The sequence below is a fragment of the Barbus barbus genome (assembly GCF_936440315.1).
Source record: "Barbus barbus genome assembly, chromosome: 19".
Taxonomy (NCBI): domain Eukaryota; kingdom Metazoa; phylum Chordata; class Actinopteri; order Cypriniformes; family Cyprinidae; genus Barbus; species Barbus barbus.
In genome coordinates this window covers 5,081,187-5,098,487 of record NC_136747.1, presented here as the reverse complement: position 1 = coordinate 5,098,487, position 17,301 = coordinate 5,081,187, and the positions used below count along the sequence as shown (strand labels likewise).

General features: G+C 41.4%; 1 protein-coding gene across 2 annotated transcripts in view; it reads left to right on the top strand.

Moving 5' to 3' along the window:
* LOC306885312 (AT-rich interactive domain-containing protein 1A-like) overlaps positions 1 to 14,537 on the top strand; it is a 78,429-nt gene extending 63,892 nt beyond the window's left edge. For both annotated transcript variants that reach the window (XM_079441756.1, XM_079441755.1), the window contains 10 exons: positions 171 to 380; positions 2,026 to 2,230; positions 8,066 to 8,198; positions 8,282 to 8,454; positions 8,766 to 8,907; positions 9,114 to 9,218; positions 9,340 to 9,436; positions 9,530 to 10,364; positions 10,454 to 10,584; positions 10,864 to 14,537. In XM_079441756.1, the coding sequence (XP_079297882.1) occupies positions 171 to 380; positions 2,026 to 2,230; positions 8,066 to 8,198; positions 8,282 to 8,454; positions 8,766 to 8,907; positions 9,114 to 9,218; positions 9,340 to 9,436; positions 9,530 to 10,364; positions 10,454 to 10,584; positions 10,864 to 12,771 (3,939 nt within the window). In that variant the 3' untranslated portion in view covers positions 12,772 to 14,537. The remainder of the gene's footprint in view (positions 1 to 170; positions 381 to 2,025; positions 2,231 to 8,065; positions 8,199 to 8,281; positions 8,455 to 8,765; positions 8,908 to 9,113; positions 9,219 to 9,339; positions 9,437 to 9,529; positions 10,365 to 10,453; positions 10,585 to 10,863) is intronic.
* The last annotated feature ends 2,764 nt before the right edge of the window (positions 14,538 to 17,301 follow it).

The window sequence follows — 17,301 nt, the reverse complement described above, 5'->3', positions numbered from 1 at the left end:
CTGAAATGTGCATTCCACATATACAGTGCAATGATATACCCACTAGTGTGCTTCCTGTTTATGAAAATTGCATGGGGCAACCCCCCCCCCGCCAATTACTAAACAGCAGAAATATAATACTTGGCTGCATTTTACCATTTTCTGCTCTTTTTTTGTTTTTGTCCTTGTAGAAGTCCAGTTCCTCTACCACCACTAATGAGAAGATAACCCGTCTGTACGAGCTGGGCCCAGAACCGGAGCGCAAAATGTGGGTGGATCGTTACCTTGCGTTTGCTGAGGAGAAAGCCATGGGCATGAACAACCTTCCTGCGGTGGGCCGCAAGCCCCTTGACCTCTTCCGCCTCTACGTGTCTGTCAAAGAGATTGGCGGCCTCACTCAGGTGTGATATGAAAGCTGTCCATTACAGGAAGTTTTTTAGGAGATATTATAGGACATGAAATGGTATAAACAAGGCTTTTAACTTGCTACAACGACAGTATGGTTTTCGAGTGGATAGGACTAGTGGGAAATAATTTAGTAGGGCCCTATGATTTTCACGATGTGGAAAACGGAGACGGAATTAAGGAATTCAGTCATAAAAATGGAATTTACTGTATAACACGGAATGTCACGGAATCTGGATTTGGACTAGCATCTGTGATTATCAAGCCACAAAAAGACCTTTTAAATATGAATCCTGTATGTTCTTCGTGTCTCTGTGAATGAATGGCGCAGACGTGCGCTTTCATTTACTATAAATACTGAAGCGTCCGTGACCCTCGCTACTGCAACCCGTCAAAATAAAAGACCGGTTCAACTTGAACAAATTGTGACCCACATATATTACTTTCATACTGTAGAATGTATATCTTAATGTAATACTACTACTAATGAAATTATTAAACTTTATTTTTAAGGAACAATCACAATTTTTCCACGTTTTAATTTGAACAGTACACCTGTTGTGCAGCACTTTGTTTACAAAAAAATGTAAAGGGTTTAATTTTAATTGGATTTCAAAAAATTAAATGAAAGTTTCATGGCTTCATTTGAATACCTGAAAAAAAAAATAAAGCCCATTTCATAGGGCCCTAAAAAAAATTTTTTTAAGCACCGAAATTTCACCTACCGAAAATAGTCGTCTGAAACCGAAAAAAAAAAGAAAAAAGTCGACCAATACAGTGGTTTATTTATTGCTGCTTCAAATGTGCATTTTGAACACAAAATTTGTGAATACAGTTTGGATAAATTACAACAGGCTAACTTGCGCTAAGGTTTGATTAGCGATATTAATTTATCATTTTTAATCGATACTGAGATGGCTTCTTAAATCTCAAGATCAATCTTTTAGTCTGTGCTGTTTTCTGTTAATGCGTGAACTTCACTAAACATTATTTACAGTGTACCTGACAGCCAATAATCTCTGTATGCATTGTGCATTGTTACTTTTAATATCAAACAAAGTCACAGATTTCAAATTCTCTTAATTTGATCACAAAATACATGTGGTTTTGACCTATTTTTTTAATGTGGCATGATATATCGTAAAGCCAGCTCAGTTTAAGCACCACGTGAATCAGAAATCTTCTCTTCTTTGCAACTAGTTACTGCATGAAATAAACATGAAACTTGGAAGGTGTGTTGTAAGAAACCGTACAACTTACTGAAATGTCACTCAAATAATGTTTCAACTGCAGAAAGCGTCAATAAAACCGCTTGTAACATTACAGTTACTTCAGGAAAGCCAATCAATTTCTGTAAACCGCTAGAAAAACAACTCTAGAGAGGAGCATTTTGATAAATGCATGCACTGCATATTAATTTATATTTTACATTAGATCTTCATTTTGTATTGTTTGAGTAAGAAATGAAAACTAGAAATTATCACTATAAATATTATCTTCTATCATGTTTTTGCTATCTGCAAATAATATTGGTTATTATAATTTTACTAATTTTACTATTATGATTTGCACAATAAGACCAAGAACATCATTCAGTTTGAACCCACTCAGTCATTAATTCTGTCTGTCTGCTGTTTCTAGGTGAACAAGAATAAGAAGTGGAGGGAAATGGCTACAAACCTGAATGTGGGCACATCCAGTAGTGCTGCCAGCTCTCTGAAGAAACAGTACATCCAGTGTCTGTATGCCTTTGAGTGCAAGATTGAGCGAGGGGAAGACCCGCCGCCCGACATCTTCAACAATGACCCTAAAAAGAACCAGGCCAAGGTCCAGCCTCCTTCACCAGGTCAGTGCAGACAACTCTTTTATATGAAAAGTCCAACCTTATGTACTTGCCAGGCTTGATGCAGAAAGGCATCTTTTCAGTGTCAGTGCGTCAATCCTTATTGCACTTGGTAGCTTTGCCATTTTGCGTTCGTATTTGTCTACAGTCTGTCTTCAAAGAGATGTGTATGAAACATCAGATATGTTCTGACTAGTCTTGGGATTTGGTGCTTTCTTTCAGCTTTTCTTATTCTGATGTACGATTGGCGTGTTATGCAGAATTGAAGGAATTTGAATGCGGTATTATTCTGAGCCAGTTTCCCAAATGCAGGTACAATGTGTTCATGAGACCCAGGAAACTGACATAATCAGACTTGAAAGACGTTAACTGTGTTGACATAAACCCCTTCCCATTGCTCCGATAACGCACCTATAACAGCTAGATTAATGTGATCGTAAATATGAATCTTTATAGTGTGCATGTCTTGTTTTAATGGAGTTTTGCTTTGATGTGGTTTAGTACAGCTGGTAATGTTTGGACGCCAGCGTTTGACGTTCATTCCTCGTGTTGTTTATAGTGATTTACGGTACTGCTAGCTACCACACTACTCTGTTCTGCTGGGATAGCATTGCTTACTTATGCCCTTCTGTGTTCAGAGTAGAGCTGGGAAATATTAATCAATTTTGCTGCCAATATAAACAACATTATTAATATCATAATTTTTAATGCACTTTATTTCGCCATTTAGTTTTATCACTAGTGAGTATGGATTATTTTTTTTTTACATTTCAGAAAAAAACAAACACTAGTTTGTAGGATAAACATTTCTGTGAGATTTGTTCAGGAAGTTGGCTAAAAACATTCATGCCATGATTTGTTTGCTTGATCAGTCAATGTTTACAGAATTCCAAAAAGTACTGAAACAGAAATGACAGTTTTCATTTAGCTGAACACACTGAAATTAAAAAGATGAAGTTTGGATGCTTATATTTGGGTAATTGGGCACTTGATCTCAGTGTGTTGTTCAGGGTGTTGAGTTCTCTTATGATAAGGTGCCATAGACTGGAAAACTGTGTTTACAGATCATCATGGATAAACTGTTATGTTCCAGGCTGTGCAGGGGATGTGAAGTGTAGGGATGGGTTGGTGTCTGTATTCAGAAAGGCACGGAAAGCAAATAACGCGAGCCACTAAAGGGACATGGTTAGCTTCTACATTACATAAGATTTCACTTGCCACATAAACAGAGTAAGGAGAGATGAGGATGATGGTGAATGATTTTCAGATCCTGAGCACCACTGACGAGCATCAGATCTTGTAAAATGTGTGGTAAGTACTGCCGCTCCATAATATAAACATAGTTCATGCGATTGCAAATCTCGAAAGCGAAAGTAAAAAGCGATCGTGCATTGGAAAGCAGCTTCAGTGCCCCGCATATTAATAGCGGCTCCCTGATGCCCGCATTTTATATACAGTATAATTATTGAATAACTGCTAGAGAAAGTATTGAAATTTTCTTCCCTGTGTCCTTCCTGTGAGCAACTGAATTGAGCCGCACTGTGAAACAGCCAATCAGAGCATAGCTCAACATTAATTAATATTCATGACCCTTCCAAATAAGCCAATAACAGACCATTTCATTCTAGGGAGAAATCCTAGGGTTGTAAATGCACATGTAAAACCCTTTCTGGAGATTTTTTGCCCTTACCTCTAATCCACATACCTTCTATTTAGATATCAGAGAACAATTTAAAATACTTTATCAATGCATTCTATGGCACCTTTAAACCAAAGTAAAGTTTTTCGGCCACAACCCGTTTCCCATTTCAGACAAACAAATTGTACATATTGCTATTTGACTGTTTAGGGTATGGTAAAGTGTGTCCACAAAGCTCACGTTTACCTGCTATAGTTTATCTACGTTGTGCACATGAAATAGTCAATGACATGCAAAAAGAAGCACTGTTTTGGTCAGTTATTTCTGCCCACCAAAATTATTTTGACCTAAAATTTTGTTTTATTTATTTTTGTTGCTGAACATTTGGCGCATCAGTTTTTTTTTTAATTAGTTTCCTGTCATTTTTGTTTTTCTAAGCTCTATATCGGTGCCTATAAATAAAAATGCTTAAATATAATTTTTCCAATTGTTCCAAAGTGCATAACTGTTTTGCAGCTACAACAGCAATTGTTGTTTAGACTGGTTGAAAAGGGTGATTTTATTAAAAAAAAAATTTCATCCTCTTGAACAATGTATATCATCACATTGTACACCTCTCTTTCTGCGACTGATGGACATCTTTGTTGCGTCCTTGAAGTTCCCAGTTTTTTAAATATTGTGTCTTGTTAAAAATACCTTAGCTGTTGTTATGCAGCACATGAATATTATAATTTTTTTTAAAATGCATCAATCAGAAGCAGCTGTGCACCGGACAGGATTCCCGAGCGCATTTACTGTAGCAAGCACAGTGTTTGTCTGCAACAATGGCAGTGTGTCCGGCCTATTGTATGAAATTGGCAAAACGCCTGGGTGTTAAATACGCTTAAGGAGCCGATGGGTTGGTTATGCGCTCCGTCCAGAAACACATCCCATGTAAAAGACTGTGAGCCAGAGAGTGAGTTCAGCAGAGAGCGACTGAGATTACAAGAGAAATGGGGCGAGTTAAAGGGGATCCCCTGTGATGTAGAGCATGTCTGCTTGGCACCGGGTCTGGCGCTCCAGGCTGACTGCTTTTTTTCCCCTGCTGTAGACGGCTTTTTCCTGGCCTTAGGATTCAGAGGCAAACCCCTGGAGGGCTGAACCAAGCTAGAAAAAAAGATGAATGGGGTGGAAAAAAAAGAAGCGGGTGGTGGTATGTAAAGTCAAGCTGGGATTTTCTTTCTCATCTTTTTTCTTTCCCACCCTCCCCTCTCTTTATCTGCGTTCGAGGGATATCCTTGCCCAGAGGAGGGAGGCTGAGGTATTGTGTGTGTGTGTGTTAAGGAGCATGTGTGAAGTGCGAGATACGGATATGTCTGACCTGCCGGTGACCCCAGTCTGTGTACGAGCTAATGAATGGAAGCATGAGTCATCCGACAGGCGTGCCAGTAGTAATCGTCCTCTAGCTGGCCGCAAGATGAGCCGCAACATGTGGCGCGCAAACATGCTGTTCATCCACACACATTTGTGTCTCTCTGCTTCATTCCTTTCGCTCTCTGACATTTACACACATACACATTGCCTCATGTCTGCTGAAATGAGGCACGTGGCCTCATAGTAATCATGTTGGTGGGATGGGCATGAGCACTCAAGGACTTGAAGTATCAGGAATGAGAAAAATGGGGCCTCCTTTGTAATTTTCTGAGTATTCTGCCCGTTTATTTGTTGAGTACTCAAGCGATCAAACTGATCAAGGTGCAGCTTGCTTAAAGGTGTTGAAGTGATTTATGAAACACCCAAACAAGTACAGCCCTACCTAAAAGAAACACACCCCTGCCTTCATTGCTTTGCCTCCAAATTCACAAACAAGCTATGCAACATCCTTCAGAGGCCTTGCAGAAGTACGGATGAATCTAATGCTAATGTACAACAGCATATCTTGGTTCTGTGAAATGGTAGAGCTAATGTTATGCGTCGAGCAGAAATAAAGCAACCTCAGCATCTATTTTTGGGCCTTCCCGCTCTCTAACATCCAGCGCTGGAAAGCTTTTCCAATAATGCTCGTTCCTGATTACAACTCTTCTTTATTAGGTTATATTTCTTGGATATTTTCCTAATTGTTAATGTCTAGGCCATCTCTTTCTACAGCCTACAAATCTCCAGCTTGCTTCCCTCTATCTCTCTCCTCCCCATCATGGATGTAAAACGCCCCCTATTGCTAATTGGCTGTAAGGCTGATGATACACGGGGCAACTTTTTTGAGCACTTGTTGCTTGAGGACATTCCCACTGTGAATGGTTAACAATCTGGATAGTTTAAATCAGTCATAGGCACCTGGTTGCCCATTGAAGTTGCCTGGAAACATTGCTCAAAAAGTTGCCTCGTGTATCATCAGCCTAAGAGTGTTGTGGTGCTCGGTCTGATCGCTCCAATTCACTTCGGTTTTTCTCCATTTATCCCAGCAGAAATATGTACAAACACCGTGTTTTTTCCAGCATGCACAGAACCGACAGCAAGTATTCGCAATTGTTTGTTTGGGTGTTGACTTAAATTTTCAGTGTTTCTCAGAAATCGCTTACTGCACCTTTCAGTCGTGACATAAGGAATACTGTTTCCAGGTCCAAGTCACTGTACATTTGAACTGAACAGCCATTTATGAGCACTATTTATTTATATCACACTAAAGCTAGGCTTTTAAAAAACTCATGGTGTGCACTACTGTCTCTGGCAATGTTGGGGAAAATTACTTTTAAAAATACTGCATTACAATACTGCATTACTCCTTAATAAAAAAGTAACTAATTGCATTACTTAGTTACTTTTTATAGAAAGTAATGAGTTACTTTTGTGTTAATGTTTCTAATCTGGGCTGAGCTTGCTTTTTTTTTTTTTTTTTTTTTTTTTTTTTTTTTTTTTTTTATAAATATAAAAAGTTTTACTTCTGGCAAATGACAAAGCCTGTTGAAATAAACAACCTTTCAGCTGTGCTGCCATTCTGGATTGTATGAAGAATAGGATGCAGAAGAAAGTTTAACACTCTTCAGCAGTAAAAAAAAAAATCATGAAAAACAGATGTTATGTTTATATAAAGTCAAGTTTGCTTATTAGTAGGTCAGCAGCAAACACATTGGTTAATAAAATGGGATTAAATACATAAAGGATATTAGTGTTGTTTAACGTATTTAATTATTGCAGGTTTGCACCATATTCTGAGTGCATTTTAATGCTTTTATTCATTTTGAGGAATGCTGAATCTGTTTTTGTACACAGTGCCTCTGCACTTCTGGTTTCTCTCAACATGAGGACAGGAGAGCAGTCAGTCGGTACATTGGGAAACAAAGTAACTGGTGTTGTTTGAAAATGTAACTCAAAAAATATTTTCTTTGTAAATTTTAAAAGTAATGCATTACTTTACTAGTTACTTAAAAAAAAAAAAGGAATCTGATTACGTAACTCACTGTACTTGTAATGCGTTACCCCCCAACACTGCTCTCTGGGCTCACGGCATCCCAATATTTTAACGTTTCACACAAGACGAGTCACTGTCTGGCCATCTGAGATATCAGTGTGGAGATAAAGGTTAGTGTTACAGCAAACCGTGAGTGTATATTAGCGACGTGTGTTCCTTGCTTTTGGCATCTGACAGAGTGTTTGGGCCCAGAAACGGTGACGCGTGACATCAGAGTTAAGCCGATTGCCTCATCTCTTCTTAAACACATGACTAAGCACTTATCTGCGTGGTAAGTGTGTTGTTAGCTGCTGGTTGAGTGGTAGTAATGGAGACTGTCATGCTGGGATATGGAGCCTCAAACCTAAGGATGATACTCTCTAAGCACTTAGCTGGCAGAGCACCTCTCCCTGTGTCACCGGTGGGGGAAAGTCCTCAAATGAGATTAAGCGGCATGAAAAGCAGCATGATTTCAGGCAGGGGAAGGTTGCCAAATGAGCCGAGCTCAGCACATTTCTTCAAAAGCGTGTCGCTGCTTGTTGGCTTGCTGTCTGTCCACAATGACAGTGAAAGTGCTGTGAAAGCGACAATCGCAGGCAGTCGGAACGCATTTGATGTTTAAATTACTGCCATGTGGAATTTGGTTTTCTGGTTTGTGGTTCTTTATAAAGCACAGTGTTTACAACACACAATATGACGTCGATTAAACCTCCTTTAGGATTTTCTGATTGACAGATCCAATCTTTTTTTTTTTCTTTTTTTTTTTTTCCAGCTGGATCAGGATCGTTACAGGGTCCTCAGACGCCTCAGTCGACCAGCAGTTCTATGGCCGAAGGTGGAGACCTGAAGCCCCCTACACCTGCCTCAACACCGCACAGTCAGATGCCGCCCATGCCTGGTGCTAGGTACATCTCAATGCTGTCTCTCAGTCTTGGGACAGGACATTCAGAAGGGCCAGAGTATATCTGACATTATCTGTCTCACACAGGAGCAGTGTGAATTTGCAGGACCCGTTTGCTGATGGTGGGGATCCAGCTTTTTCCAGACGAAACTCTGTGACCCCCAATTCAGGTTATCAGCCTGGTATGGGTGGACCAGACATGATGGGCCGCATGGGCCCTTACGAGCCCAATAAGGACCCATTCGGTGGTATGAGAAAAGGTGACTGGTCTGGTCATATCCTTACAGTGGAATTTTAAGGATCTCTCCTATGAATTTATCTAGTAGTGCTACTATAATATTGAACTATTACTGTTGAGTTTATATGTACTTTGCTACATGAACATTTTGCATCATCAACCCATGATTCTTATCCCAGTGACTGGTTTGATATAAGAATCATTATTTTAAACAGACATTATTTACTAATTATTTTGGCATGCGGTAATTAACTCATAAGAATCATAGGTTGTATGTAATATTTTAAAATACAAAAGAGGACACTCATTTTGACTCTCTGCTTACATTTTCAGCGGGTGAGCAGTTCATGAGCCCAGGTCAAGGCCCAAACAGTGGCATAGGTGAACAATATAACCGAGGCCCCGCAGGACCTATGGGAAATATGCCGATGGGTCAAAGACAACAGTACCCATATGGTCCAGGATATGAAAGAAGGTGAGTGTATTTATTCCAAGTATTTGCATGAAGTGTAGCCGGTGAGTTTTTCATAGCAATCCATTGATACAAAAATCAGACTGAGTGTTAATATCGCATGTCATAGTAACTTTGCAATGGTTTTTCACATTTCAACACACAACCCAACCAAGGCGTAGTGTCTTCAGTTGCTGTTTCTCAAACACCGTTTCTTTATTTCCTCACAGACCAGATTCAAGTATGGGCCCAGATGGCAGTATGGGTCCACAGCCTAACATGATGCCTTCAGATGCAGGGATGTATTCACCCAACCGGCCCCCACAGCAACAGAGGTTAACATTTAATCAAATATGCTTAAAATTTTACAAATGCTCATTTCTTTTTTTTTTTTTGCTACTTGCTTTTGTGCATCCATGCTTTTTGGGCCTTTCTGAAACTGCATGTGTTTTGCAGGCTTGATTCTTACAGTAGTCAATACCCTGGCCAAGGTGCTCCCCCTAGTGGACCATACCCAAACCAACAGTCAGGAATGTACCCACAACAGCAACCGGTCAGTGAAATACAATCTTTTTTAAATTATAATATTGTTAGGTGTGGCATTGCCTAAAATCTAAAAAAAATAAAATAAAATTCTCAAATACAGAATTACACACAGAAGAGACCAGTTGATGGTGTTTACGGTCCTCCTGCAAAGCGTCATGAAGGGGACATGTACCCTTTCAGTGGTCAGCAGCAGGGACCCCAGGCCCCAGCTGGACCTCAGTCCCAACCTGTTATGTATAATGAGTATAACGCCTATCCAGGCTCCGACAGACGCCCACCAGGCCCACAGAGCCAATTTCCTTTTGGTTTTGGGAGAGATCGAGGACCTAACGCGGGTGGTCCAAACTCCCAGCCCTCCATGCCACCACAGATGATGAGTAGCTCCATGAGTGGCTCCATGCCTTCAGTCCCCGATGGACCCCAAGGTCCCATGTGGCCTGGGCGTAATGAGATGAACTACCCAAACTATCACAATCGCCAGGGGCCCCCTGGTGTCCCTTCCCAAAGTCAAGGCTACCATGGCATGAATCGTTCTGAAGACATGATTCCTTCAGATCAGCGCATGAACCACGAGGCATCTTGGGCTGGCCATGTTAACCAGCGGCAGCCCCTGTATGCGCCTGGATCCTCTGGGCCGCCAATGTCCAGACCTCTTCAGTCCAACTATCAGTCCTCCCAGAACCACATTCCACAAGTGCCCAGCCCTGCACCCATGCCAAGACCAATGGAGAACAGGACCTCGCCCAGTAAGTCTCCATACATGCACACAGGGATGAAAATCCAGAAGGCTGGACCTCCAGTTCCTGCATCACACATTGCCCAGCCGCCAATGCAGCCCCCTCTGATTCGGAGAGATGTGGCATTCCCACCAGGTTCAACAGAGGCCACGCAGCCTATTCTGAAACCGCGCCGTCGGCTTACCATGAAGGAAATTGGTAAGAGGCTCATTGCATTTGTTCCCATGAATACTTGTGTCCCAAACCATTTGTGGGGTAGTCTATAAATTGCTTTTGTTCGGTTTCAGGAACACCGGAGGCCTGGCGAGTCATGATGTCCCTCAAATCAGGCTTGTTAGCCGAGAGCACTTGGGCTTTGGATACCATTAATATTCTTTTGTATGACGACAACAGCATTTCTAACTTTAATCTGAACCAGGTGAGTAGTTTGTATAGACCATGGGTCACCAAACTTGGTCCTGGAGGGCCGGTGTCCTACAGAGTTTAGCTTCAACACACCTGCCTGGAAGTTTCAAGTATACCTAGTAAGACATTAATTAGCTGCTTCAGGTGTGTTTAATTAGGGTTGGAGCTAAACTCTGCAGGACACCGGCCCTCCAGAACCGAGTCTGGTGACCCCTGGTATAGACTGTATGACTTGGGATGGGTCAGGTTGGTCAACTAGTGTGACTAATTGATCTTTATCTTCTGATTTCAGCTTACTGGCTTCCTTGAGCTCATTGTTGAGTATTTCCGAAGGTGTCTAATCGAGATCTTTGGCATCTTGAAAGAGTATGAGGTTGGTGACCCTGGGCAGCGTACATTAATTGACCCAGATGCCATTGACCCCGATATGTCTGATGAGGAAGGGCCAGAGGCAGAGCAGATGGAAGAGGATGATGAGGATGAGGATGAAGATGTAGAGAGCAACACCGTGGAAACGTCACAAGTCCAGGTCAAGCAGGAGAAAGAGGAGTCTACGCAGGTCCAAAAATCCAATGACAAGAATGACGTAGAAGAGAGGAAAGACGAGGATAATTCTTGCAAAGATCATTTCCGATCATCCACCCCATTGCAGGACACCAGTGCCTCCCAGGAGAGGCCAAAGCAGGCTAGTAAATTTGACAAGCTTCCCATCAAGATATTGAGGAAAAAAGACCCGTTTGTGATTGGGCGCACTAGTAAATTGGGTCGCCGACAAGCCTTTGATAGCGGCCTTATCCATTGGAGTGTAGGTGGTGGCGATACCACAGAGCATATACAAACCCATTTTGAGAGCAGGATGGAGCTTTTGAAGCATCGGAAACGGGTGCCAGTAAATGTCGAGCCACGCAAGAAAGTGTCTCAAGTAGTGGAGACTGTTACGGAGGATGCTGAGAAGCCTCAGACAAACGAAGAGCATCAACAAGTACAACCTCAGCCATTCCCAGATCAACCATCGTCCCAAGGTAAAAGCACTACAACAGCAAGCACATCGACAAGTATAACGGCCACCATCGATGACGTACTCTCGGCTCGGCAAGGCTCTGTGACGGAGGAAGTGGTCCGAGGCAGCCAGGACGGCGACAAGGAGAAGAATACGTTTCTCTTTGGCATCGACCTTGCGCAACAGAGTCGCAATATCAAGATTTTGGAGGATGAGCCGCACAGCAAGGATGAGACCCCGCTCTGTATGCTTTCGGATTGGCAAGACTCCCTCGCTCGCCGCTGCATCTGCATTTCTAACATCGTTCGCAGCCTTTCCTTCATTCCAGGCAATGATCTGGAGATGTCGAAGCATCCAGGACTTTTGCTGTTACTTGGCCGGCTGGTTCTGTTGCACCACTGGCATCCTGAACGCAAACAGGCCCCGGTTACCTATGAGAAAGAGGAAGAGGAAGACGAAGGGGTCAGCTGCGAGCGAGACGAGTGGTGGTGGGACTGTCTCGAGGTTCTGCGGGAAAACTGCTTGGTCACTTTAGCGAACATCTCAGGCCAGCTGGACCTGTCCATCTACCCTGAAAGTATTTGCCTGCCGCTGCTGGACGGCCTGCTCCACTGGGCTGTGTGCCCTTCGGCGGAAGCCGTCGACCCTTTCCCTACGCTGGGGCTCAACGGGACACTGTCTCCCCAGAGACTCGTCCTGGAAACCCTCAGCAAGCTTAGCATCCAGGATAACAATGTTGACCTCATTCTGGCTACGCCGCCTTTCAGCCGCCTTGAGAAGCTCTATGGCTACCTCGTGCGCATGGTTGGCGACCGCAAAGTGCCCGTCTGCCGGGAGATGGCAGTGGTGCTGCTAGCGAACCTGGCGCAAGGCGACAGCATCACGGCCCGGGCTATCGCTGTGCAGAAAAGCAGTGTTGGAAACCTTCTTGGCTTCTTGGAGGACAGTCTTGCAGCCACCCAGTTCCAACAGAGTCAGGGCTCGTTGATGCACTTACAGGGTGCGCACTTCGAGCCCACCAGTGTGGACATGATGCGGCGGGCGGCACGTGCCCTGCATGCTCTTGCCAAAGTGGAAGAGAACCACTCTGAGTTCAGGCTGTACGAGTCACGGCTACTGGACATATCGGTGTCCCCGCTCATGAACTCTTTGGTGTCCCATGTAATCTGTGACGTACTTTTTCTGATCGCCCAGTCATGACAGCCGTGGGGGGCGATCATGTTTTTCCCCACTCTGTTTTTTTTTTTAATGTGTGTGTGTGTTTGCGTGAGTGGAGAAAATTTAACAGCGAAACTGACTGACTGTGTTAATTTTTTTTAATTTATGCAAAATCACCTCAGATTCCACTGTTTGTCCTTGTCTACCCTTGCTTCGCTCTCAAGGACGGATATAAGTCGCGATGGATTTAACACATATGGATAAGAATTAAACTAACACGGATGTGCCGATCGAGATCCTCGCCTGCAAGAGTGTGCTGCCCTTTGGACTTTTTTTTTTTTTTTTTAATGAAAAATAATGACAAAAAGACAAAAAAAACAACAAAACTGTAACCAAAGTTGCTGTCACGTTTACAGTGAGTTTGGGGAAAAACCGTGCCAGTGTTCACCTTCCGGGTGAGGACGGGCACGGAGACGACCATTATCTGGTTCTTCGAGGCTAAATGGACTCTCAGACTCTGGTGTGTGGTATAAATTGCTGTAACTTGGATCATATATATACTTAGCCCTAAAGGAACCAGGTCGTTGGCTGTGAACAGACATGTAAATGGGAGGCCTGTGCAGTAGATTGTAGGACTTTTTTCTGTACTGTACACCTTAAAACTGTAAACATACTGTAACAATACTGTTTCACACTGAGATAATGCTGGCTTCGCAGCGAAAAAAACTGTAGTTTTTAAAAATGATGATTTTAGTTCATGTTGAGAGAGGAAAAAATGGCTTTCCCCCCAAAGTAACGTGAACCTACAACACCCCGACCTCTTCTTTGTCCCTCGATTGTATGACTTGACCCTTAAAGAAATCACCTCTTAGGACTGGTCTTGAGCTCTAGATGCAGTCCAGGCTGCAGTGTATATAATGATGTTGTAAATTACACTTTGCTCTTTTTCTTTCTCTCTCATCTTATGGCGCTCTTCACCGTTTTTAATCTTTGACGAATTAAAGGTTTCACTCTACAGATCTCTCATTGCGCATTGCCATGTGTTTATTTACCACCTTCCTCTCCTTACATCTCTGGCTGTAGGAATGCAATCTTCTGCCCTTGCGATCCCATGCACATAACATTTCAGTCCCTTTCGTTAAAGCTGTAGAGGCATATATATCAAACCAGGCAAGTCCATTACTCCAACTGATTTCATCATCATTCACCGGAACAGATACAGTAAACGAGTTTGGTTTCCCCTCTTTCCCAGCGGTTTCCTTAGTCGATTCCAGTGCTATGGATTCATATTTGTATTTCAGATGATGTAGCTAAAAACTTGTTGTAAATTCCTTTTTCCCCTTTTTTGGCTTAACGAATATCATTTATTCCGTATGAAATCTTTATACTATATGTTCCACGTGTTAAGAATAAATGTACATTAAATCTTGGTAAAATGCTTGTGATTGATTCATTTATAACGACTTTTATAATCATGCAGTTGGAGGTCCATGAATCTAATACGTCAAGCTCTACAGACTGCATTTGTTGCATCGCTAATTACCCTAGAAAACATTTTGATTAAGCTCCCTTTAAAAAAGGGTAGTAGTAAAGCACTTCTAATGGAAGTAAAATGGTAAAGGTTCAAATGTCACTGATTTGCAAGCCACAAGACTTAAATGTAATGCATGTCAAGTTATTGTGTATTCTTCACGTTATGATTCAAATTTTAACATGCATTAAGATTCCTAACAGGACCAAATCCTTATGTATTACGGATGTTCGTTCATCTATTCTAGAACAGTAGTATCACCACAGAAGTGATTTGCACAACCAAAAAAAAAGTTGTCAAAATTCAGGTAAGTGCTTGAATACAAACTCAAGTCTCATGTTTCTTCAGGTAAACGTTCAGTGCATGTCCCATTCGCTTGCATTGTGTCTACCACACTGTAACCAGCAAAAATTCATTTCTGTAGAACCATTAACCACAATTGCATAATTAATAAGGCTAGACTGGAGGTCTGACTCCACAGGCATTTGTTTCTCTACTGCAGTATGGAAAAAGTCCCAAGTTTATTCTTAGGATTAATGGTGTCCAACCCAAAGAGAAACACATAGGCTTGCTTGAAATGGAATAATTGCACACTCCACAATATAGGACACTAGGCTCAAAGAGATGGTAAAATCCCAGCTGTAATTAGGCGGGAAAGTGAAGGTCAAGGAGAGCGCAGTGCATTGTGGGATTAATGGCACATCCCATGCATACAGAAAAACAGTTTCCTGTTAACAGTGTAAATGTTTCGTACTGCAAAACTAGTTATCAGTGATGAGTAAGCAATGCATTATAGATGTATCCCTCCCAATGCATTTCACATACACATTTGTGGTATAAGCATATTCCAAATCCTCACTGATTATTAAATAGTTTTAAGGTGTATTATATCATGCTTGCATGTTATGCGCTTTTGAATCATGATGGCGCACGCAGACACGTGGCTGCATTAATGCCATTATATATCAGAGGAAACAGAGTTTATACAGCAATGTTTAATCCCACATCTCCATCTAGTGGTTATGTGCAGATAACAGCTTTGTAGGAATACAAGCCTGATTATTTGATCCAATACATAGACATAGATTAATAAACAGGACAGGAATGAATGCAGGAATGCAGTGAATGTTCTCTCTAAAGTAGTATGGGTCTAGATTCTCTTTATTAACATGATTATGCATGCCAGGTATAAATCAATTCTTCTGTGTGATATAAATATCCGGAGGCTTTTGAATGGAGCATTATTATTGTTATTTTTTTCTGAGCCATCCAGCGTCCTCTAGAGGAAGAATAATAAAACATCGCTCATTTTATGTTGAATACAAATAGCACTTGGATTTAACATTTGATTAGATTATTATTTCAGTGTTTAATATGTAATTGCATGGTTACTTTAGGCTACATGCATTAGAGTGTGTGTCATGGAGATCCAGTAGCACATCTATTGAAATATTGAGTTCTGTATTGTAGTCAAGACCACCTAATCCGAGACCACATCAGCATTGCTCAAATTCATCTAAAGGATCCACATTTACTGCCTGAGAAATGCCTTATTTTGAATCATTAAATACAAGACGCTTCCAGAGCTGTTACCAATCAAATGAAATCTCTAACAACATTCATCTTTGCACTGCAGTGGTGGCACAGAAGCTGCATCTGAATTGGTACAATTACATAATGTTGAGAATAATGTTAAAAATTGAAAGCAATAAAAGCAATATCTTTTTTTCTTTCTCTTGTGATGTTGCTTAATTATATCATACTATAATATAAAAATCCACATCTCGTACATTTAAACACTTATACTCTCAAGCACTTTGTTTTTTTTTTGCAACAATATCTTGAATTTTGTGGGTGTATGTAGACATTTTGGTGACTTTTTTTAACACAGTCCCTCAATAATTTCTGACCCGGCATAACTGTATAAACCATTGTTCTCAGCCAGGGGCCACTATGGGGCCTCGAGATGACTTAAAATGGGTTAAAAGACTTTGCAACACTTCCAGAAGAATGAAAAGAATAACTCAACACAGCTGTCTTTTATTAACGGTTAACATTAGAACAAAATTGGTTTCTTTTCCTAATAATATTGATCTTTTTTATTATTATATTAATATTGTATTATTAGTGCACTAAGTTATGTTGCATAGAAATAATGGTTTTTGAAATATAAATGCAATATAAATGCATCAAATAGTGCTGTTATATGAACTCTATTATGGGAACTGTATGAATGGGATCACAAAGACATTCATACTCAGCTAAATTCAAGGTGCATCAGAATATATTTATTGATTCAACTAGTACTTTTAAGCTGTGTCCGGCTCTACAGGATTGGGCTGGGTGTATAGTCCACTCTGGCAACCAGCCCATCTGTCCAGCTTATACTGTAGAGCTGAGCTTGTTTTAATTATACATCGAACACAAATGATGTGAGCATAAGTATTGGGACAGTTGAACATAAGGCAGATATAAAATATTAAAAGCTATTATTTAGTTGCAGATCCCTTGCACTCAATCACAGCAGTGAGTCTGTGACCCATAGACATCACCAGACTCTTGGTCTCATCCTTTGAAATGCTTTTCCCAGCCTTTAATGCAGCCAATTCCAATTGTTGCTTGTTTTGGGGAGTTTCTGCCTTTACTCTCCTCTCCAGCTGGTGAAATTCATGTTCAATCGGATTTAAATCTGGAGATTGACTTGGGCAATCTAAGACTTTCCATCTCTTTGTCCTTATAAAGTCCTTGACTGAACTGGCAGGGTGTTTTGGGTCATTGTCCTGATGCAATATGAAGCACTTCCCAACGAATCTGGTGGCATTTTCTTGAATATTGGTAGGCAAGATGGTTTTGTACCCTTCCAAATTCATTCTGCTACTGTCATCATACATTAAGTCATCAGTAAAGTTGAGAGGGCCTGTTTCAGAGACAGCCATACATGCCCATGCCATGACACCACCTCCACCATGCTTTACAGATGAGGCTGTATGCTTGGGATCATTGCAGTTCCCTTTTTTTCTCCACATTTTTGCTTTCCCATC